The 24570-nt window shown below is 44.0% G+C and overlaps 1 protein-coding gene across 1 annotated transcript in view; it reads right to left on the reverse strand.

Moving 5' to 3' along the window:
* Nucleotides 1-2872, reverse strand: part of LOC136577929 (collagen alpha-1(I) chain-like) — a 6202-nt gene extending 3330 nt beyond the window's left edge. The window contains exon 1 of the mRNA XM_066577846.1: nt 2844-2872. Coding sequence (XP_066433943.1) covers nt 2844-2872 — 29 coding nt within the window. The remainder of the gene's footprint in view (nt 1-2843) is intronic.
* Between the last annotated feature and the right edge of the window lie 21698 nt (nt 2873-24570).

Raw genomic sequence — 24570 nt, forward strand, 5'->3', positions numbered from 1 at the left:
GTACTTTTTCCACAAGAACCGGGAATTGTTGTATGTCAGTAAAGCACAGCATCAAGCCTTCTTTTCCATCAAAAATGACAAAGCTGGGGGCACCCTTAAGGCTTCAAGGCTCCAAATTATACAGCACACAAGAAAAGCAGTCTGCTATGCTACTCTCGTCAGCTGCATGCACATTTTTTCTTTGGGGGGGTGTTCTTTTGCGGAACCCTTGACGTCTATCTGTGGTTGACATCTGAGAAATTGGACCAGGATAGGACCATCGGTCCGTGTTAAAAAAAGAAAAGGAGAAAAAACATGTCTGCATAGCCCTATTGACTCTAATGGGTCAGTGTGCTGTCTGTGTGTAGTCGGTTGCAAACACGCACAGCACATAGATGTGAAAATTACCCATGTGAATAAGCCCTAAATGTGTTTTTAAAAAAAAAATATGCAGATGCTTGGCAGGCAGTACATTATTCCTTTTGGATTGTGAGTTCTGTCTGGTTACTTGCATTTGGCTCCCTATTGTAATACAGTGTAACTACACTATTCCCAGCATTAACATAAGTTTCCCTTTTGCATATCTCACTTGTTACTAATCGGATGAATTAAGGAAAATCTACAAACTTTTGCCTAGATAAGTGTTTCATTTACCAGCATAGATGCTAATGTCAGATCAAAGGAGCGCTCCATCCTTACTGCACGACATGGTCAATCTTTATTTTCTTGCTTAAGTGGTTTCAGATAAATGCTTGTGGGAGAATATGATGCGTAGAGGAGCCGATCTGTAAGTGTACAACTAGTGGCAGCAAATTGTTGTGACATACCACTTCTGCCCACATTTCCAACTTGTATCTCTTAGCATATAATAGCGATCGTGAGTGCTCGTGCCATTGCTTAAAGCTCTCAACACCTTTTTCCCAGCTACTTTCAGTCTCCCCATCTTTCATCTGGGATATTTGGCTTTGCAAACCTATTAAGACTTTTTACGTGTACTTTTTGCAATACAGACGGTATCTTTGACAAATCCGCCAAATGCGTCCTCCTGCCCTCAAGCTTCAAAGGGATAAAGCCTCAGGAGAGGAAGATGTGGATGCACAGACAAAAATAGCTACTGCAATCCTTTCAGTGTAGGAATGAATGGGATCAAGGCACTGTGAATTGCATGAGATCACACAGACTCGATGTCACACAGAGGATGCAATATAGAGCTTGCCTATTATAAACTATCCCAAGAAACACAGATCAGTAGATTTTATTGTAGCCTTAAAGTGTACTGTGCGCTTAATGATTTCACGTTGGATTCCTATTCCAGCTAAAGTATAGGTTTTTAATTTGTATGCTTCGATGAATTAGATTGTATATCAGTATGAAAGGCCAAAAAAAGACATATATGTATCAAGTTCAGCTTATTAACACCCAATGTTGATTCAGAGGAAGGCAAAAAAAACCCCAAAACAATGAGGCAGAAGCCAATTTTCCCTATGCCAAATGATTATATCCATGGAACCAATCGATTTTTTTTTTTTTTTTTTTTTTTTTTTTTTAAATTAAATGGTTGGTCCCAGGATCGACACCTCTTCGCTGTCCACAGGAGAGGAGAAAAGTGGGACTACCCGACAATTAATGAGAATGGGACATCTTGTTCTTCTTTTCAATGTGTACTGCCTCTTCTATTTAAAGTCTATGGAACTGATGAAGAAAGCTGTACTCTGCTCAGGCTCGAACTGGCTCACAGGGGAATAGGCGAATACCACGGTGGCCCTCTGGCTCCTGGCTCCTGCACGAGCTACACACAGGATCTGCTTATATTGGGTAAATGGGAGTCTACCAATTCCTGCCCACTGCATTCTCCATATACTACAGTGGAAAAACAACCACATGCAAACGTAATCTTTCTATTGAAGTACTGTATATGGAGAATGTAGCAGCAAGGAATTTTGTGAATGGGGTAAACAGATAATATTTGCATGAAGGTGTACAGTGGGGCACCAGAATGAATTTTTCTGGTGGGCTCTGGGAACTCCAGTCTGATATGAACTCTGCTATCTCCATCAGTCCTATGGGATTTGAATGAAATGATAGTATGCATTCATGACCAGTGCTTCTAGTGATCTGTTGGGAACCGGTGATGAGATAATTATTATTTATCCTGTTGATACTTGAAAAGTGTTGATTCTGGGACAACTTTTTCAAGATCTTTCACAACAATTTTGTTTCTTGCCTGCTTAATAATGTCTTTGGCAATCTACGTGATGATTCACAATATTGCACGTGTACGCCGAAATTCTTCTCCCTTCACTTTCTTGCACAGGAAGTTTTTGTCAGTGCCCTCATTTGTTGGCCATACTAGGCTGAGCTCACGCTTCTGTTAAAAAAAAAAAATAAATAAAATTCTGTTTTGTCATGGAACATGAAAAGAATAATTCATGCCAAATCCGTCAAATGATGTAAACCAGCGGCGCCTGACAGAACCTATAATGTGTTCTGCATAGTTTCCATCATTTATCAAGTAAAAATAGCATTTTATGCTGCACCATTTGTTCCGACATTTATGATGGAAAGCCCTAATGGAAATGTGAACAGAACCTTAGCTCTTACAGTAGTCCATTTTCTTGTCACCCAGTCACAGTGGAAGACTGCCATGGTGAAATAACCCTTCCACACTCTCGGGGCATTGGCATGATTGAATCTAAAGTTGGTCATAGACCTGGAAACGCTGTTGGATGAAAACTAGTTTGGTTGATTGTGATCTCTACCAACTCCACCACAACCATCAACCAAGTTTGTGTGTTTATTTCAGTTGGCAGAGTGTTGGTAGTGAGTGACTTATTTCTCAAGGGGACAAAAGATTTGGGTGTTACTCAGAAGTCAGATCATTTTCTTCCTCCATTGTTCGCCATAGGAAGACATTCAAGCTGAAATCGTTGGTTAAGCTCTGTTGAAACTAACTGAAAAACGAGGAATGCAGAGAAGTGGAGTTTAGAGGCGCCATCAGACAGGAAGGGAGTAACTTCTCTTTTGTGTCAACAGACATCAGTTTAGCTTGGAACTTGGGATATAAATGCATGAAGAGAAAGAGAAAATATGGGATTTATAAATGTAGATGTTTATTGTTCATTCTGAGATACACACCCTGAACAGTTTTTGCTCGAACCTCTGAAAATGAGCATTTTTGCGTATTTTGCATAATTTTCATAGATGACTAATCAAGCAGAAAACTATTTGCATCATTATGACAATATTAAGTATCTTTCTGGCATACTCACTTATTTAGCCTCTATGATAGAAAGTAAATATAGATATTGCCACGTGATAACCTTTGATTTTGCTCTGTCCTTCAAACAGCAACTCCAAGCGCTCACCATCAACTCAAAAGCATCTCTCAAATCTGTTTTTCAGGAGCATCATCAAAAACGCTAGTGAATGCCTAGTCTCTTGCCTAGACTACTCAAACCTGCTCCTCTGTGGCCTCCCATACAACATTCTTGTGCCTCTACAATATAACTTCAACTCTGCCTGGCTAATCCACCTCTCCTCTTGTCACTGCTCTGCTAATCCCTTCACTGGCTGCTCATTGTCCGGCAAAATTTGTTATAAAAACTTAATGTTAAAATAGGTCGTCCACAAACTGCCCCGTCCATACATTTTGTAATTCCCAAATACCTCCCCACACCTAATCTCCAGTCCACAACTACCATACATCTCCAAACTAATTGTCACATCCGTGCGGCACAAGAGCACCATGCTCAGCACAGGAGCAGGGTGACGTTCACACTGAATGCAATTGCAGTACACCATGCAATACAGGACAGTGAGCACCACTCCCGGAAGATGTACGCCTGTCCCTTACCTAACAGGAAGGGAAAGGGTCCCTGCTTTTAAGCAGAGTAATTGTCCTGATAAGGACAGCCCCACTGTCTTCTTCCTGGGCCCTGACTATCCCTATAGGAACCCCTGGAGAGATAAACTAACACCACAAAGCAAAACAATAAAGGTAACGCAAAAACAACTGAAAGGATTCAGTAGCATTTATCTGAATCAGGAAGCAATTCACCCAGGCTAGAAGAACACCAAACTTCAATCTCTCCTCTAGAGAACTGAATAAGCAGCAATGAGTAAAGGGAGAGGTATGAATATAAAGCGCTCCACACCTGTAGATTGGAAGAGCAACTAGAGAATCACACCTCCAACCCTCTCCCAGGAATGACTAATAATCAGCATGCACCTATGCAGCATAGAGAGACAGCAACCAGCAGTCTGCACAATGTGCATTAACCCTTGTCCTGCATAACAAGGCGACAGGTCTGCCCCTGCGTTGCAGCCACCATGCCACAACGCTGTCATGACCGACAAGTCGCGACACTAATCTCCTAAAACCTTCCCCACACATAATCTCCTATCCACAACCTATCCCATCCATACATCTGACCTAATCTCCCAATACCTCCTGACACACAATCTTCAATTCACGATCTATCTGCTCCATACATCTCCTACCTAATATCTCAATCCCTTCTCACATGTAATCTCCAAACATCTCTGTCCTAATTGCCTGATACCTCCCCAAATGTAATCTCTGGTCCTCACAAGACCTCCTCAAACAACAGCATCCAAGATTTCTTCTGTGCTTACCCCATACTCTGAAACTCACAACCCAATGCATCAGAATCTCTACCACCTTTGAAAAACCTTTAAAAAGAACCCAAAAACCCCATAAAAGAACCCAAAAACCCCATAAAATAACCCTTCTGCCACTACGCAACCATATGAGCAGCTTCTACACTCACTTACTGCCTCCTTTCCCCTGTAGATTGTAAGCCCTGATTGGCAGGGTCCTTCGCTGCACTCAATAAGTCTGTCACTCATTTAGACATGTTTGTTCTTGCTTTTTCTTATGTTATGTACTGTAAGCCTTTTTCATTTGTACAACACCCTGAAATTAATGGAGCTTTTAAAAATAAATATTAGACATATGATGGATAACATTTTTGCAGTCAAATAGTTCCATTCACATGTATAAGTGATCTCCTTTCTGTCACATTGTCCTTCCCTCCCCTCTTCATTCTGCCTGGAGACACAGCGGCTCCATTAGGCAGCTTGCACCATATATACCTCATCCTCTTCTGTTAGTGTCTCCTGTGCACATACATACATTGTACAGAGAGAGAGAGAATGTCAGTGGCTATTACAGGGTGGCAATGAAGGGTTTAGGCTTCAGTGTCTGAAGCTGACATTTTATATGCACCATTACCTTAAAGGGGTTGTCCCGAGGCAGCAAGTGGGTCTGTACACTTCTGCATGGCCATAATAATGCACTTTGTAATGTACATTGTGCATTAATTATGAGCCATGCAGAAGTTATAAAAAGTTTTATACTTACCTGTTCCGTTGCTGGCGTCCTCGTCTCCATGGTGCCGACTAATTTTCGCCCTCCGATGGCCAAATTAGCCGCGCTTGCGCAGTCCGGGTCTTCTGCAGTCTTCTATGGGGCTCCGTGTAGCTCCGTGTAGCTCCGCCCCGTCACGTGCCGATTCCAGCCAATCAGGAGGCTGGAATCGGCAGTGGACCGCACAGAAGAGCTGCGGTCCACGGAGGAAGAGGCCATCTTCAGCGGTGAGTAGAGAAGTCACCGGAGCGCGGGGATTCAGGTAAGCGCTCCGGTGAGCTTTCTTTACCTCCCTGCATCGGGGTTGTCTCGCGCCGAACGGGGGGGGGGTTGAAAAAAAAAAAAACCCGTTTCGGCGCGGGACAACCCCTTTAATAATATGTCTAATGAAACATAAATATTCATTAAATGATGTGTTGCTTCAACGGCGATTTGAATATTTCAGCATTATTTTATAAACTGGTAGCAGATGACCAAAAATGTATTTTCGGCTTCAAAGGTTTCCACAGAGAGTCGTTTCAGCGCTGCATAACTAGGCATTTTAATTGATGCAAATAGATCAGGAGCCAAAAAATGCATCCAAATTATGGGCCTTATATATGAAAACTGCAACCAAAAAGCTCCCCTTGTTGTCCTTATCCGCCAACCACAGGGCAGCTTTTGTTTTTTAAACTACTCTGGAAAATTAACGCTGCACTCTAATTCTTTGTTATGGGCAACAAGGCTATTTTTTTCATTAAATGGTTTTAGTACATAATGGCAAAAATGTCTATATATTATATATCATTAAGAGGATTGTACCAAGATGGACTCGCTGTTGCAGCGGTGCAACTTTGACGGTAGGAAATCCTACGGTCAAAGCCCTAAACTAAGCCCTAGCTGCAGAAAAAAATCTCCCTGCTTGTCTCAGCTGAAGCTCCCCAGCAGTTGCTTGAAGTCTCCTGCAGATCTTCCTGGTAAGGACTTTGAAAATCCCCACCTTCAGGATGCTCTGGCTGTGACTGGTTCCCAAGCATGCAGCTCAGCCAATCAGAGACAGCGCTCGAGGAACCAATCACAGCCATTAAATGGCTGTGATTGGTTCACGAGTGCCGTGTCTCAGCCAATTAGAGCCAGCTCTTGCACCAATAACAGCCAGCCCTTCCTGGAGGCGGGGATTTTGATCCTCCAATCCAAGAAGGGCTGGCAGAAGACTAAAGACAAGTGCCGGAGGTGAACAGGAGACGCGCCGAAGCTGACAGCGCCTAATAGGTGATGTGTTTTTTTTTTATGCAGCTAGGTCTTAGTTTAGAGCTTTACAGTAGGTCCTACTGTAAAAGTTGCATCACACTGCACGAAAACCGTGTTTTCATGCGATGCAACAGAAAGGAAGGCTCCATAGGGAAACATGGGCTGCAAAAAAATCGCAAATCTCGGCTGCATAGAGCATGCCGCGATTATGTAGTCTCACAATGTCGCAGGCTACAAAACATCGCTCATGTGGAAGAACCCATAGGAAATTATGGGCTTCACATAGAAGTGCCGCATTAAAACGAATTGTGCAATAAAGTCACTCGTGGCCTTAATTGTAGTAAAAGACAGCACATCTGAGATCATACTGCCCCCTGCGATAAAGGAAGAGTGCCACCTAATGCAAAATAACTGGTGGACTTTCCCTTTAAGAAGAATGTGTCTTACCAGCATTTCGGAGCCCGATAGAATCTGTGATGTACTGATAGCTCACTTACCACTTTATGAGGAAACAATATGTTGGCGTTCCTGCCACCCACAGAAGTGTGATTTACACATTTGAATTGGGTCCTGAGATCGTAGAGAAAATATGTTGTTTGGCAATGAATCATTGGTATACATTGTTGTTAAACACTAAATGGAAATGAAGCTGCTAATTAATTTTATGTTATTGAATGTGGTACCAAACCACAGAACATGAAAAATCCCTATTACTGACAGCCAGCGTTCCGCTGCAATGCCGGGGATCGGAGAATACACTGATCCCTGTCGTCAACACCTTCCATGCCATGATTAATATTGTTCGAGGCATGTAAGTAGTTAACTGAAGGTGTGAGCTCACTCTGTGATGTCATCAGCCCTCTGCTATTCAATTATGGATGCATGGCAACTGGAGGCCAAGAAGTACTTCAGTGTATTATCTGAGCAATCGAAGGTTCAAGTCCCCTACGGGGGCATAAAATAGGTTAAAAAAACCATAAAAATGCACTTTTCAGTGTACACTTTTTCTTTAATAAAAAATGAATTAAAAATATTTGGTATTGCTGTATACAGAATGACTTATACAATATAAAACACACTTTTTAAAAGCTGTTAAAATAAAAGCAAAGAAATGAAGCTAAAATGCTTTTTGTCGCGGCTTGTCTGTTGCAACAGCATCGTGGCATGGTAGCCTTGACACAGACCAAGATCTGTTGCCTTCTTAGGCAGGTCAAGGGTTAATGTACCGTTTGCAGAAACTGCTGGTGCTGTCTTTCTTCGCTGCATGGATGCATGCTGGATTAGTCATGCCTGGGAGTAGGGTGGAAGTGTGGTTTTCTATTGACTCTGCCAGTTTTCAGGTGCAGAGTGGCTTTATATTCTCACCCCTCCTTGTGCTCAGTACTTGGAGTTTGGAGCTCTTCTGTGCTGGGTGTATTGCGATTTGCAGATAAGTTGCTGCGGGTTCCTTTTCAGTTTGTTTTACTGCTGTTCATTTCTGTTTTGCTTTGCTGTTCGGTTCATCTCTTCAGGGTTTCCTATTGGGATAGTCAGGGTCCAGGTGGGGCTGTCTCTATCAAGACGAATACTCCGCTTCTAGGCAGGGACCCTTCACTCCCCTGCTAGGTTAGGGCCAGGCTTCCTCCTCCCTGAAGTGATGCGACCGTTCAGCATAGCGTGGTGTGCGGCTATTTCCAACAGTGTTCTACGTAGGTGTCGCACGGGCTTTACATCTGGGCTACGTATTTCAGTTGTGGTGTACCCTGTTCTGCAGTGCATTAACCCCTTGAGTGGCGGGTTTCCTACCCCCCTGTCGTGCCCACCAGGGCAGGTTTTTTAAAATGGTCTAATCATTGAATTTCAACTAGTTTTGCAGTTGCGTCTCAAGAGCCATAACTTTTTCATTTTTCCATTGACACAGCCATATGAGGGCTTGTTTTTTGCGGGACAAGTTGTGATTTTTTTAAACAGGGGGGAGGAAAAAAAGAAATGGGGAAAAAAGAAAAAAAGGGGCCATGTCATTAAGGGGTTAAATAATGTATTAACTTCCTTCTCTGGGTCATTACGACGCACGGATACCACATGTGTGATTGTATTTTTGATTTTTTACAAAGTAAAGGGAGACAAGTGTTTTTTTTATTTTTTTAATAATTTTTTAACTTTTTTTTTTTTTATTTTTAAATTTTTTTTTCTTTTTTTGTCCCTTTAGGGGACTTCCACAGGGACCCATCAGGACCCCTGATCACATTCCGGGGGTCCGATGGTGACAGCCCTTTACATGCTGCAGTGACAACCCTTTACATGCTGCAGTCACATAGACTGCAGCATGTAAAGGGTTAACACAGCAGAGATCGGAGGTGTTCTCTGATCTCTGCTGTAAGAGCTAGTACCTAGCTGTCCTCCGACAGCTAACAACCAGCTCTCCCTGCCACAGAGACCATCGGCTTGCATCTGACAAGCCGATGGTCTCTATGGCAACTTGTAAACAAAGCAGGACATTGCCGACATGTCGGCAATATCTTCTGCTGGTTTTTCAAAGCCCTTGCACTGCTCTGTGTGGGTCTGTGCAGGCAGAGCACACTGTCACAGCTTGTGGCATTGTGCTCTGCAGCTCCCATAGTCATACATAGCCCGGAAATCTTCCGGGCTATGTTGCTATGAGCAGTGGAGCTCGTCCCGGAAATTTTCCGGGCGTGCCACTCAAGGGGTTAATCTATCTACTACTGTAGTTGTTAACATCACCCTGCGTCTGTGCTGACCATAGTACTTGTGAGCCGCACAGACACTTTTTAAAATTCGCTCTGCCTCCCAAAAAAGGTCCTATGTACGCCAAATTGGTACCAATAAAAACTTCAGCTTGCCACACACCTAACAAGCCTCAGACAGCTACATCAACAGAAAAATAAAAAATAAAGTTATGGCCTTTTAAAAACTAAAGATGGAAATCACAAAAAATTGTTGTGTACTTAAGGGGTCAAGGGAACACTCAATGATGAAGTGGTCCCCTCTGTTGTGTCTCATGCAGGGCCTAAGAGCACAGAAAATAGAACATGCCGTGATTTTTTTTCCCAATAAAAAAATCGTGAACATCTGAAGCATTAGATTCCAATGTATTCGTTCAGATGACTGATTTATAGCTGTGAAAAAACGGCATGCTAAGAATGATAGAACATCGGTGGCAGATTTTATACATGGACGGAAAAGATAGGTCTTATCCTATCTTTGGGCCGATATACGCTGGCGGCTCCCATAGACTCTTATGGGAGCTGCAAAAGAAGGGAGGGGAGGGAATTTAGCAGCGGCCAGCACTGCAAAAATATGACAGGTGCCTCTGTTTAGGCATTAGAAGTCATTCTGAGGATTTATACCGACCAAGGCAATTCCGGGCAGCACACATATATATATGCCATTTGAATAGACGAGAAAATGCTAATTTTAGCCTTTGAACGTTTTTTTACCGTTCATGCGATTTACAGCCACAATGCGGCCAGCATAACAGCGCTTCGCCTGTGTGAAAGAGGCCTTAAGCCTACACTGCAATGGGTTTCCACCAGAAGATTATATACAGAGTCTTAAGCCCCATTTACTTGGGACGATTATCGCTCAAACTTCGCTCAAGCGATGTCTTTTCAGCGATAATCGTTGCATGTAAATGCTACCATTGTTTGGTTTTCGGCCGAACAATGATTTTATGTTGAGTTTAAAATCCATCGTTTGGCCGGGCAGATGATAGCAGGGACAGCACACTGTGATTCTCCATGGGAGCACTGATAGCATTGTTTTCAGCTGCAGTCCCACGGCATAAAAAAGGAGCTGTATGCAGATAACGGACCACCTGCTGCTATATGCATACAGCTCAGGGAGGCTCATTTACATGCAAATGAAGCTTATAAGCTGCTAATGGACATTAGTGCACATTAGCAGCTTATGCAAAATGATCAATCAGACTGTCATTCTCCCTATCTTTTGAACAAATTTTGAGCGATCATCTTTGCGTGTAAATGGGGCTTTAGAGAGTGATTTTCTTTTAATAAATTAAACAGTTAATTTCTTGAAAGAGGGATCTTTGGTAGACCTCCCTTTTTCCAAATAGTCCTGTTAGGGCATTCTCTAATAAGGCGGGGATGGGGGGGGGGGGTTGTGGGAGCCCACTTATATTGGCTGGAGTTTAAAGGTGGTATGAAGACTTTCTGTGGAGTATCCAAAATATAAAATGCAGCCTGTTGGTTTCGATGGGCATTGCACAATGCTTCATTTCCCATTATGTGTAACTAATAATGAACATTTAACCTAGTAATATTAGTGTGATCTATTGTATTGACACGCAAGGGTTAAAATTTGATGTTAAACAAATTAACATATTCAATTGACCAATAGCTTTGATGACGGTAAGCGCTGGCAATCACATTTGTTTCAAAAGCGTACACCTTTCACATTCATTAATGTAACCCCCTCATCCTCCGCCACAGCCTCTTCAAGAAGATTGAACAGATGCATTATTTCTGAGATGAGTCAGACGGGTTACTCGGAATTGCCTGTGAGTGGTGGGTGTTCGCATGCTGAAAACTTTTCAAGATAATATTACTGTGTCCCTAGGATCCCTGTGAAATGCAATAGAAACTAAGTACATTTTTGCATGCCAATATCTTGCAGGATATATCTCCTTTTTACAAAGGAAAGCCAAAAAAGTGCCAGAAAGTGACTAAAACACATAACAAAAGTGGTGCAAGGTATAATTGACAGTTTTTTATGGCACAAGCTATGCTATAAAAATTGACAAGTTTTCAATAGTAAATATGCCCCATTGTGGGGGATACAGTAGGGCCTTGTCACAGTGACACCACCGTCTCCCACCAGGAGGGTAACCGGAAAACACGTCCTAGGGGCCAAGGGCAGGCTATTACTGTATATACTCGAGTATAATCCTAGCTTTTCAGCACATTTTTTGTGCTGAAAAAGCCCCACTCGGCTTATAGTCGAGTGAGCTTAAAAAAAACAACCTACATACTCACCTCCCAGCCGGTGTCTGTGTCTCCGGCGGCGGTGTGGCAGGCTTCTTAAATTCTCTCCGATGTGATCCCCAGCCGTCCTCTTAGCTCGGCTCTGTCATTCCCCACCGTCAGCGCTATGTAAGTAAAAGCTGTGATTGGATCGAGCGTCAGCCAATCACAGCCGGTGCTCGATCATTCACAGCCAATCAAGCTGCTTTAGAATTCTCCCCGCTGTCATTCAAATCCACTGCAGTCAGTGCTGTGTAAGTAAGCTCTGTGATGGGATCGAGCGCCAGCTGTGATTGGCTGGCGCTCAATCCAGTCACAGCGCTTACTTACACAGCACTGACAGAGCCAAGCAGAGAGGACGGCGGGGGATGACAGCAGGGAGAATTCAAGCAGCTTGTCACACAGACGCCGGCTGGGAGGTTAGTATGGAGTATGGAGGGGTTTTTTTTTACCTAGTATATACTCGAGTATAGCTCGGCTTATACTCGAGTCAATAAGTTTTCCCAGTTTTTTGTGGTGAAACTTATTGTCTCGGCTTATACTTGGGTCGGCTAATACTCGAGTATATACGGTAAATGGAGGGGAATTCAGCTTACTTGTTTTATCACAAATTACACTACCGGTCCTTCCTCCACGGTAAAGATGAAGATGGAAAAAAAAGTGCACACACGGGGAGCAGTTGAACAAACCGTTCCTGGGAACGGTCAACAGCTGTAACTTTCCTTGAATAAATACAGGTCACAGTGGATTGAAGTAGGCTTAGCAAAACACACTGATGCAGGTAGAATTAGCGGTGAGGACAGGGAGTCAGACACAGGATGACACCAGGCCCACAGTCCAAGTTATCTGTGCAGCAATGCTCCTAGAAAATGCTCTTTAGAAAGGCACAAACTCTTTACCTGTCACTCACTCACTCCTGACGACTCTAACTCTGCACGTCAGACTCCAATACTTCAGTCATACGGCACAACTCTTGTGGGAAGTGGTCCTAGGGAAGACTTCTAGGCCACATCTTCTTCATCTTCACCACATGCCGGCTGAAGGTACCTGCATATGGGCAGTACTCCAACACAACGGAACACACTTTTCCAAGCTCTACACCAGACTCTGGCTAACTGAAAAAGACCCAATCATCCATCTCGCAGAGACATATATGAAACATTGTCACGTCATTTACAAAAGATAAATTTCCAGACATGACCCAGACAGTAACCCATTCAGTGCTGCAGCTAGGCAATACACTTCATATTCATGCAAAATAAAATGTACTGACAATACACATAAGCACGAGACTTCATAGATAATCAGAAACTTCCATACATGAACTTCTGTACACTACATAGTCACTTTGTATGCCACACAGCTACCGGAGCAACATTACCACCGTCTGTGTGACTTTTTAAAAATAATGCGAGCAAAAGATTTGGTACGGTGTTAGCCAGTAGAACAAAATGTGATTGTTCCCAGCAAGAGAAACCAAGTAATCTTGTAGATATGATAGCTTTTAATGGCTAACAAAAATACATGATGTTAATGCGAGCTTTCGAACCAACGCAGAGTTCTGCTTCAGGCTTAAATGAAATAGATCTGAAGTTAAAAATGTTTATGCTTCTGTTGCAGTATTCCTTTAAGTGCAAACCAATCACATCCATGTCTGTGCCTTGTCATAAGTATGCATGTATAAGGCTGGGTTCACACGGGGTGGAATTTCCGTGTAGAATTTCGCTGCAGCAAATCCGCCCGCTGCCGCAAATCCCAGGCTTAGCCAGCCATGTAAACGAGATTTTGCAAAAATTTCGTCCACACGGGGAAGCCAATCCGTCACCGGAAAAGCCACGCGGAACCGGCGTTATGGCGCGTATTTGAAATGTGCAGCATGTCAATTTTTTTTCCCCTCTGCGGCCTCACTCCTCTTTATGGAGAGAGAAAGCCGCAGCGCAAAGCCAGCGGCAGAACCACTACAAAACCCGCAGCGAAATGCCGTGGGTTTTGAAGCTGCGCTTTCCAGCGGAGTTCCCGCAGTTTTTCGGTGTGGCCAAACCACAGGAAATCCGCCCCTGGGTGCAAATGAGTAATAAACTTGTCTAAACTTTTTTTGTACCCAAATAATAAAAAAAAGGCGCACCTCATGCCAGAATTGTGGCACAACAGCAGTAATAAACGTGCCGCTGAGTCTTTATCGAACATCTCAGGGATCTAAGGATTGTTTTGTGACCATCACAATGTAGGAATGATACAGTTTGGTGACTCACGATGTTTATTCCGTCTTCTGTGCTCTTAATTGTGTTTACTCTGGAGTTTATCACGATGTATTACCAACAATATTGCAAAAGATGAAACCTGATCTCCACACGCCTCAGTAATACCATTAAATCATGATTTATCCGTAAATCGCACACTAGTGGCTTTATCTGTCTTCCTTGTATGTTCTCTGCTTAGCATCGATCAGACATTTACTGGAGTCAGGGGATCACTAATGTACACATCCACAAGTCAGGGACTCTGTTCTTAATGCACTCATGTAATGGGAAGATAAGTGTTTTTAATACATTTTCTTTACGTAAGAAAAGACTGTTTTTGTGGTGTCGTACCGGCGAGGTCAGATTTCTGTGCTGTTGCTAAGCAACCTCTGTACTTTACTGTCACAAAGCTCCCCTGTCCCGTGGGACCGATCGTATTTTAATACACAGTATAGAACATGTCTTGAGGTATTAATTAGACCATTAATACAAGCAACTGCCCACATAATGGCTGGAAAAAAAAACTAAAAAGCCTTAAATGACATCACTGGGTTTAAAATTTTTTTTAAATGGTATCTTGCCTTCAAAAAGGGGGTATTTTAGGACTAATAATGGTCTGCTAGTTGTGACTTATTAGTAGTCGTGAAATTATAACTCCCATCATCTCCTGATGGCCAGCGGCTGTTTTGCAAGTAGATGGTCTTGAAGACCGGTTTCACTTATTTGAGTTTTGGGTACTGGAGGAGGGTCAGGTTCACACTAGCAGAATTGCTGCAGAACTTTTCAAATTTGCACCAAATCCTGCAGATTTTGCTGTTGCTTTACCTGCAGAACACAGTTGATTGTGTGATTAATTAAAAAGTCCTCCCGTAGCAATGCTTCTCTGGTCCCCGGCCGCTCTCTACACTCTGCCACCGACATGGCAGCAGCCACTTTATCCACAGCAAATCTGCGTCAGAAATTGACATGCTGTGGATTTAAAAATCCATAGTTCAGGTCACTAGATCATTCACAGCATAGGGGATAACTTGCTGATCAGTGAGGGTCTCAGAGCTAATAAGGAAGATGGAACAATACCTCTGCAGCGCCACCTATTGGATGGCAGCATTCCTTCAAATCAATGTACGACTCTTTTAACAAGTCTATAAAATAATGATTGGGAATAGGGAACCAAGCCAGAAAACCATACACAGACAGCTGCTTCAGGGTGTTTGCCCCTCATTAGTGTGCAGTAGGTTTCTAGCTTGGCTGGTGGGAGGCTTGCAATGTGGGTCAAGAGGGGTGTCGTCCCTCCTTAAAGGGGTTGTCCCGCGCCGAAACGTTTTTCTTTTTTTTTCAATAGCCCCCCGTTCGGCGCGAGACAAACCCGATGCATGTTATAAAAAAAAAAACGTCCAGTACTTACCCGAATCCCCGCGCTCCGGCGACTTCTTACTTACCTTAGTAAGATGGCCGCCGGGATCTTCACCCACGATGCACCGCGGGTCTTCTCCCATGGTGCACTGTGGGCTCTGTGCGCTCCATTGCCGATTCCAGCCTCCTGATTGGCTGGAATCGGCACACGTGAAGGGGCGGAGCTACAAGGAGCAGCTCTCCGGCACAAGCGGCCCCATTCGGAAGGGAGAAGACCGGACTGCGCAAGCGCGTCTAATCGGGCGATTAGGCGCTGAAATTAGACGGCACCATGGAGACGGGGACGCTAGCAACGGAACAGGTAAGTGAATAACTTCTGTATGGCTCATAATTAATGCACAATGTACATTACAAAGTGCATTAATATGGCCATACAGAAGTGTATAACCCCACTTGCTTTCGCGGGACAACCCCTTTAAGGAGAGCACCCAAAAAGTGTGTGGAGGCACCTAAGGGGGTGAGTGGGTCTGGGGGGGAGGCATTGTCTCTCCCCAAGGAGAGCACCCAGAAGGGGAGTGAGAGTTGAGTTCCTGAGATCGGGGGTTTCGTATCTCCTGTCCTTACTGTACGCCCACAGTGAGGAGAAGGTTGAATGGAGTGATGGGAGCACTGGCTGCACTTGCTTGAGAATCGCTCCATTCAATATGATCTCACTGTAGGTGAGAGAAGCATCCCTCAGTGATGGGAACAGGGTGACACGGGACCCCTGTTCATAGGATCGGTGGGGGTCTCAGCAGTGAAACCCTCACCAATTATCAAGAAATTCTCTATCCTGTGGATAGGGAATAACTTGTAATTCTGGTACGACTCCTTTCAGTCCATTCTATTCCCAGAATCAACTGTAATAATTTATAAACAGGTTGTGTGATAAAAGTCTGATCAGTGGGTGTCTCATCACTGAGGTCCCCACCAATCCTGAAAATGGGGGTACCATGGCTCCCATCCTCCTCACTGCAAGCCCTTCAATGGGGAGGCATTTGAATGAAACAGAGTCCCAGCATGTGCGCTGCTGCTCTGCTCATTTCAATGGAGCTTTTGGAAATAGCTGAGTGCTTCTATTCTGCTATATTGGACAGTCCCATTGAAATGAATAAAGTGGCAGCGAGCATGCTGGGCCTGTGTCCCATTGAAGTTCCTCCTCAGGGATTACTCACACAAGTGGATTTAGCTTGCATATTACAGGCACATTCTTTGATTTACATTGGGCCATTCAGACCTCCGATTTTCATGTGCTCGTATTACGCGTTTGAAAGAAAAATGCAGCACGTCCTATTTTGGTACGTATTATGCACCATTATCATAGCCTGGTGTGTAAAATACGCGGTAAATATGCAGGTTAGATGTGTATTTGCTGCATACTGCGCATTATACGTGTAAAACACTAAGTACGCTCATCTTAGTGCGCTCTCACTGTAGATGGATGATAAAAGTCAAATCCGTGAGCTTAACCATTAGAATTTGGCCTAAATTTAATACAAAACCTTATACAAAAGTTTATACCATTAGTAAGTGGATTCACTCCCTTTCACTTCTTCATCCCTAATACGTTCAAGATATTACAAGATGCCCATTTGGCATCTCTACAATCTCATTATCTACTAGACAATAAAATAGGTCTCCCAGAACTTCAGTTTTTGAATACCTTAAGGGAAACTATATTTAATGAGGAAGAATACTTTGTCATAAGAGATTCAGTTCTGATACACCTTCCGGATGTAATGGGTACTAACTAGAGATGAGCGAACGTACTCGGTAAGGCCGATTTCGCAATCGAGCACCGCGATTTTCGAGTACTTCACTACTCGGGTGAAAAGTACTCGGGGGTGCTGTGGGTGAGCGGGGGGTTGCAGAGGGGAGTGGGGGGGGAGAGGGAGAGAGAGAGAGCTCCCACCAGTTCCGCGCTGCTACCCCCCGCTACGCCACGCCTCCCCCCGCCCCACAGCGCCCCCAAGTACTTTTCACCTGAGTAGTGAAGTACTCGAAAATCGCGGCGCTCGATTGCAAAATCGGCCTTACCGAGTACGTTCGCTCATCTCTAGTAGTAACCAAGGGCTTTTACGCCATAAGTTAATTTGGAAATCCCATCATGTGAAAGGCATGATTTCTAAGATATACAAATTGCTTTTACTCAACAATGCGACCCCTTCCTTCATCGATCGAATGATTTTACATCAGACGAAGTCAAACAAATCTTGTCCAATTCGCATTCTTTTTCAACATCAACGAGATTTCAAGAACTAAAATAAAATATCCAGATGGTATAAAACCCCAGAGCTATTACATGGAATAGATACAAAATCTTCCCCTTCATGCTGGCGTTGCTCTAGGGGCTTAGGGCCTCTTCACATGGGTGTATTTGCGTGTCGAAACACACACACAATGCAACCCATTTTTTTTTTTTCAATGGGATGGTTCACATGTCTGTATTTTGCGCATGCAAAAATCCTGCTCTACTTTTCTGCACATTTGTGCACCTAATGCAGCATCCCAAAGGGTAACTCAGGACACAGGGCATACACTAAAGAGCTGGGAGGGTAAAGCTGTCACTTGTCATGGTGGCACTTACCAGACTCCTCCCTAGAGGAACACCTGCAGCCTCGGCCAGAGCATCGCTGGGCATCTTCCGGACACCCCTAGGAGAGGGATGGCCATTATGCATGCCGAAGAACTTTAACCCTTTCCAGTCCAATGTCGGGCCTGCCCCGACATCATCATTTTCCTCCACAGCTCCGATGTCGGGGCAGGCCCGACACTGCAGTGCAGGAGTGGATCTTCACCCGATCGTCAGACACATCGGGTGCAGATGCACTCCTTTACTGGTCGTCATCGAGGACCCCCGAGGAGAAGGCAGAAAGGGTTTTTAACCCTTTCTGCCCACTCCTTTACACATTACATAGCGCTCAATTAGCGCTATGCAATGCATAGATTCCGGCCGGCGATCATGTGACCGCCGGTGTTACCTGACCCCCGGCGGTCACATGAACGCCGAGCCGGGAGCCTGCACCGTGCAAGGACCTGCTTACCTGACCGGCGTCTTGTGCATTCTCCTTCTGTCTCCCGACCCGGCGATCATGTGACCGCCAGGTGTCACCTGACCCCAGCGGTCACATGATCGCCGAGCCGGGAGGCAGAAGGAGAATGCACAAGACGCCGGTCAGGTAAGCAGGTCCCTCCCTGCACCCTCCTGAACTCTGTCAGATCAGGAGGGTGCAGGGAAAATGTATTTTTTCTCACCCATTCTCCCAGCTCCAATTTATTTGCAGCTGGGGAGAATGGGTAAGAAAAAATAAATGGATTGGAAAGGGTTAACTTGTCACGTGACACTACCGTTCCTTTACTCACTGGAATGACCCTCAGTGATAATAAAGAGAGTCCCCACACACTTTAGTGTTTAAAGGGGTTGTCCCGCGGCAGCAAGTGGGTCTATACACTTCTGTATGGCCATAATAATGCACTTTGTAATATACATTGTGCATTAATTATGAGCCATACAGAAGTTATAAAAAGTTTTTTACTTACCTGCTCCGTTGCTAGCGTCCTCGTTCCCATGGAGCCGACTAATTTTCGCCCTCCGATGGCCAAATTAGCCGCGCTTGCGCAGTTCTGGTCTTCTGCTCTCTTCAATGGAGCCGCTCGTGCAGAATGCCGGCTCCGTGTAGCTCCGCCCCGTCACGTGCCGATTCCAGCCAATCAGGAGGCTGGAATCGGCAATGGACCGCACAGAAGAGCTGCGGTCCACGGAGGAAGAGGATTCCGGCGGCCATCTTCACCGGTAAGTATAGAAGTCACCGGAGCGCGGGGATTAAGGTAAGCGCTCCGGTAAGCTTTCTTTAGGTCCCTGCATCGGGGTTGTCTCGCGCCGAACGGGGGGGGGGGGTTGAAAAAAAAAAACCCGTTTCGGCGCGGGACAACCCCTTTAAGTACCTCAGTCCCTGGGAACGGTCAGGTCCTGGCAAAACTTTACTTGTAAAACTTCAACACTTTACAGCTTAAGAACACACCAATGCAGGCAAGACATAAGAAGGGAGGTCAGGGAGGAACTCAGGATGATGCTGGTCCTACAGTCCTCGTTATCTGTATGGTACCGCTCCTGGAAGAGGAAACTTTCTCAGAGAGTATACTCAGGATGATATCGGCCCTACAGTCCTTGTTATCTGTCCACAGATACTCACTTTTTGAAGTACCTCTGCACGGTAGTCTTGACTTTGTTCACTGCTCTCTCTCTCTCTCTTTCTCTTCACTCTCTAAGGCTGGGGTCACACGGGACAGAATTCCAGCAAACGCTCGCGGAATGGCCACACCGAAAAACTGGCAAAGCGCAGCTTAAAAACCCACGGCCCTTAGCCATGGGTTTTGGAGCGGTTTTGCCATCGGCATTCCGCTGCGGCTTTTTCTCCCCATAGACAGGAAAGAGGCCGCTGCAGAAACGAGAAAAGAGTTGACATGCTGCGGAATTGAATTCTGCGCCACATGTCAGTTTTCGTGCAGCCTGGCGGCAGATTGGCCGCAGTGTGTGGATGAGGTTTTTGCAAAATCTCGTCCACTTTGCTGGCTAATCCCGGGATTAGGAGCCATGGGCGGAATTGCCGTGCAGACTTTCCACACGAAATTCCACGGCAATTCCGCTCCGTGTGAACCCAGCCTAATGGTTCCTGGCATTAGGGCCCTCAGCAAACTGCTTTTCCTCTTCCATCACTCTTCACCACATGAGGGTTGATGGTACTCCCATGTGGCTGGCACTCCACTCCTCTCTGCTGCTGAATATGATGAACCAACTCCTTGCTCTCAAGCACTCATACTTATAGACTCTAACATACCATGTGACATAAATTGATACATTTGCAGACATCTCCCAGTCTCATGCAGACATGAACCCTTTATCTGCTGCAGTTGTGCAATACACATAACAAGAGACAAGAAAGTTTTGCAGAGTGCATCCACACAAAAGACATGACATGTATGACATTTATGGAGGGGCCAGGAATAGACGTTCTGGGCCACCACACTAAGGTCCCCATAGACGTCAAAGGGGGGTGCACAAATGTGCAGGTAATACGCTAGAATATATGTGGTACACTGTGTAAGTCCGCTGAAAAAAGATCACATCTGAAGCTTATTAGACTAAATTAGCCAGTTCAAGTGGGCTGTCTTGTTTGCTGTGTGCAAATGAACACACCCTTTGGGTGGGATAAGTACGGTAAAATACACCAATATGCGCGCAAAAAAGCCTAGTTTAGTGCAAAAAAAGTTGCACTGAGGCGTGCGCTAATGCGCGTAAGTTTATGTGAAGGAGCCCTCGGGCAATTCTCTTAATATATGGCTTTCCTGCCCTCTTATCCAACCCTATCAGGAAAATCTCTGAGTGATTTTTAACTTTATAGTGGTCTCTAACATAGTATTTTCCCCAAACATATATTAAATTTGGACCCATCCTCAATATTTCCATTTTTTATAAATGCAGCTAAAGTTTTAATCCCTAGACATTCTTGAGTGGTATAACTAAGTAAACACCATAAGTGCCTTTGACAGAGTTAGGCTGGGTTCACACTGGGCGTATTCCCGGCGAAAATCCCGCGGTTTGGCCGCAGCAAAAACCGCTAGATTTCCGCCGGGAGAACCGCCGCGGAAAAACCCACGGAGGCTTTGAAGCGGCCCGGCCGCTCGCTTTTCCGCTACGGCCGGCGCTCCCATAGAGGAGAGCGCGGCTGCGGCGGAAAGAAAAGATAAATAGACATGCTGCATATTATGAAACCGCGGCTGCATCCGCCGCAGCCGCGGTTCCAGCCTGACTTACCGCAGCGGATTGGCCGTCCCGTGTGGACGAGATTTCTGAGAAATCTCGTTCACATGGCTGGCTAATCCCAAGAGTAGCGGCCGCGGGCAAAATTCCGCGCGGCAAATCCGCCCTGTGTGAACCCAGCCTTAAGCCCGATTTACACACAACAATTGTCGTTTGAACGACTCTTTTGCATTCAAATGTTGAGCGTTTACACGTAAAGATAATCATTCAAAAGACCTTACCATTTCCCTTATTAGCTAAAGTAAACCCTGTATACGTTGTTTGCTCAGCTGGACGTGTGTTTATGCGAAGAATCTCTAGGCATGAGGTTTTTAATTAGTGCAAAGACAAAGTCATTGTCTACTGTGGCATGAGTCATTGTGTTTAGCTGGGCAAAAATTAACCGTCCCCCTCAAATTATTTGAAAGACTGAACAACTGCTATTAAAACCCAACAACAAGTGAACGAACTAACAACTATTTTTATGCAGGCTGAGACTCGGTGATAAACGATAAGTGAACAAATAGTGCACAATGGCCATGTACTTACACATAACAATTATCACTCACTTTTGCTCATTTGAACGAATTTTGAGGAATAATCGTTGCGTGTAAATGGACCTTTAGGCTACACTCACACAGGCGATCAGAATATCATGCTTGCAACGTGCGTCTTGCACACAATTGTGAGGTGTTTTTCATGTAAAAGCGCCTCGCATCACTTCTGTGAAATTGTGATCTTCGGGCATGTTTTTCACGCACGTCAAATGATCACAAATATTTCCCATTGTTTTCAATGGAAAACATCACACTCACACGCACATCACACTGCATGCAATGTCTTTAAAGGTCCCATTGAGGGACTCTAGGAGACAGGATTAAACTTTGAATCAGTAGGACAATTTGTTCACACAGAAGTATCTTCAACAATTTTATACATTTCACATTACTTTGTTACTTGAGGTCGATATACATTTCTATCACCGAGGGAATCACTAAAATATAACTTTTATTAGGTAAAGATAAAAATAAAAATGTATAAAAGGCGTGGACTCTTATTCCAGTTACACTCCTACTGGACAAGTAGATATTCTAACAGTAGTAAGTCCATATAAGTATATACCAGATGATGCGCTAAGTTCTAACTCCACAACCACAATGACCCAATCTATATTGTGGGTGCATGAGTCGAGATATATATTATGGTTGTGTACAGCTCCACGTGTATAAATGGCCACAAGGGCTAACAAAGCACAATGTAGGTTATATTTTTTGTATTTATACGTTGGAGCCGATAAATGGGTAAAGGCCAGAATAATAAATGTAACCCCCGTCTGGCAGAGTATTGAGGCATATATTAATGCCCAGGAAATATAGCATCAATCAGGTATATACTATGTGGTATATCCCCTATTATGGTGGATTATACCCTGATGCGATAACCAGCTATAGTAAACACGGTCACTAATTTTATCTATATAGTGACTCGCTTGACTGACGTCATTTAGCGTGTTTATCTAGTTTATATAAAAGCTGGCAAATAGACTGCAGCGCTGAGTGGTCTGTAACTAGGAGTTAAATGGTGCAAGGACATATTACAGCACCAAACGTTCCTTTTATTTTACCACATTCCCATTAGGGACAGACACAGCGGAGAGTCTTAGACCAGGGTCATTATCTCATAAGACCCTGTCACATGGACTAAACACTGCTGAGTGCAGCTAATAAAAACAGCTGATCACTGCTTCACTAGAGATGAATGCCGCTGTTTGTGAGATTTTATAATCACCAGCAGCTACAAGCAGCTGAACTGAAGAGGGTTCAATAAGATATATAATGAACCCTCTTTGTCAGTAACTGCTGCATTCACTATCACCATTTAAGCATAGATAGCCCGATATACAATGATGTGGACATCTGTGGCATGTCAAGCACAACAATAAGGCTATCTTAGGCTGGCTAACACCATCTACGCGTTTCCGCGGTCCTTAATGCAGTGACCGCATCATCAGGATGGTGAATCTAGGTTATAGAACCGAACAGCCTGAACGGCTGTGTGAAAATGAGCAGCTCATGTGACAGGGTCTTATGAGTTAATGACCCTGGTCTAAGACTCTCCGCTGTGTCTGTCCCTAATGGGAATGTGGTAAAATAAAAGGAACGTTTGGTGCTGTAATAGGTCCTTGCACCATTTAACTCCTAGTTACAGACCACTCAGCGCTGCAGTCTATTTGCCAGCTTTTATATAAACTAGATAAACACGCTAAATGACGTCAGTCAAGCGAGTCACTATATAGATAAAATTAGTGACCGTGTTTACTATAGCTGGTTATCGCATCAGGGTATAATCCACCATAATAGGGGATATACCACATAGTATATACCTGATTGATGCTATATTTCCTGGGCATTAATATATGCCTCAATACTCTGCCAGACGGGGGTTACATTTATTATTCTGGCCTTTACCCATTTATCGGCTCCAACGTATAAATACAAAAAATATAACCTACATTGTAGGTTACATTTAACTGGAATAAGAGTCCACGCCTTTTATACATTTTTATTTTTATCTTTACCTAATAAAAGTTATATTTTAGTGATTCCCTCGGTGATAGGCTTGTTGACACACAGGGTTTTCCTTTCTGTCACGGTGACGATATACATTTCTGTTCCATATGCAGGCATTGAGTACAGAACACTCATTTGTATACTAGGGCACTTTATCAAGTGAAAAGCTCAGGGTTATTTTCTATTCCCTATGCTTTGCCCTCCTGCTTCTCTCTTTCTTTAGCATCTATTCCTTTTAAGTATGAATATTCTCTTTTCTCCTCTTAATATTTACCATTTGCTAAGCTGTCCTTTCTTGCTTCTGTCTTTGTTTAAACAGATCCTTTTCTCTTTAAATAATACTCTGCTTGTACTACGAAAAAGTTTAGTACCGTGTTAGCGAGCAGAGCAAAGTGTTTTTGTTCTCAGTAAGAGAAACCAAGTAATCTTGTAGATATGATACCTTTTATGGCTAACAAAAATACATGATGTAACAGTGAGCTTTCGAACCTACTCAGGATTCTTCTTCAGGCATAATCATAATGGAACAGATCTAATGACACATTTATGTAAATACATATAATATGATCACATGGGAGGGCACAAACATGGTATGATTACTATAACATCATGCATTTTTGTTAGCCATTAAAAGGTATTATATCTACAAGATTACTTGGTTTCTCTTACTGTGAAAAATCCGACTCCGTTTGTACTCACAATTCTGCTCCTTCTCACCACACTGGCTTCCTCCTAATGTTACTTCTTCTCTGCTTTCTACATTCTCCACTCTGGACTCCACTCTAACCACTCACCTCTCTCTTTTATCTAATTATCCTGAACCAACCCATGCACTGGGCTTATTCTCCAATCCTAGGACATCTCTCTCCTAGCTATCTAAACGACAAGTAAGGCTTGAATGGGGTTTTCTGGCATGAAATGAGTGACAAACTTTACATTCTTAAAGCTATACATCAACACTCAAGAAATATCACATTGTTTTCATGGAGTG

Source organism: Eleutherodactylus coqui, chromosome 8 (genome assembly GCF_035609145.1).
Source record: "Eleutherodactylus coqui strain aEleCoq1 chromosome 8, aEleCoq1.hap1, whole genome shotgun sequence".
NCBI classification, from domain to species: Eukaryota; Metazoa; Chordata; class Amphibia; order Anura; family Eleutherodactylidae; genus Eleutherodactylus; species Eleutherodactylus coqui.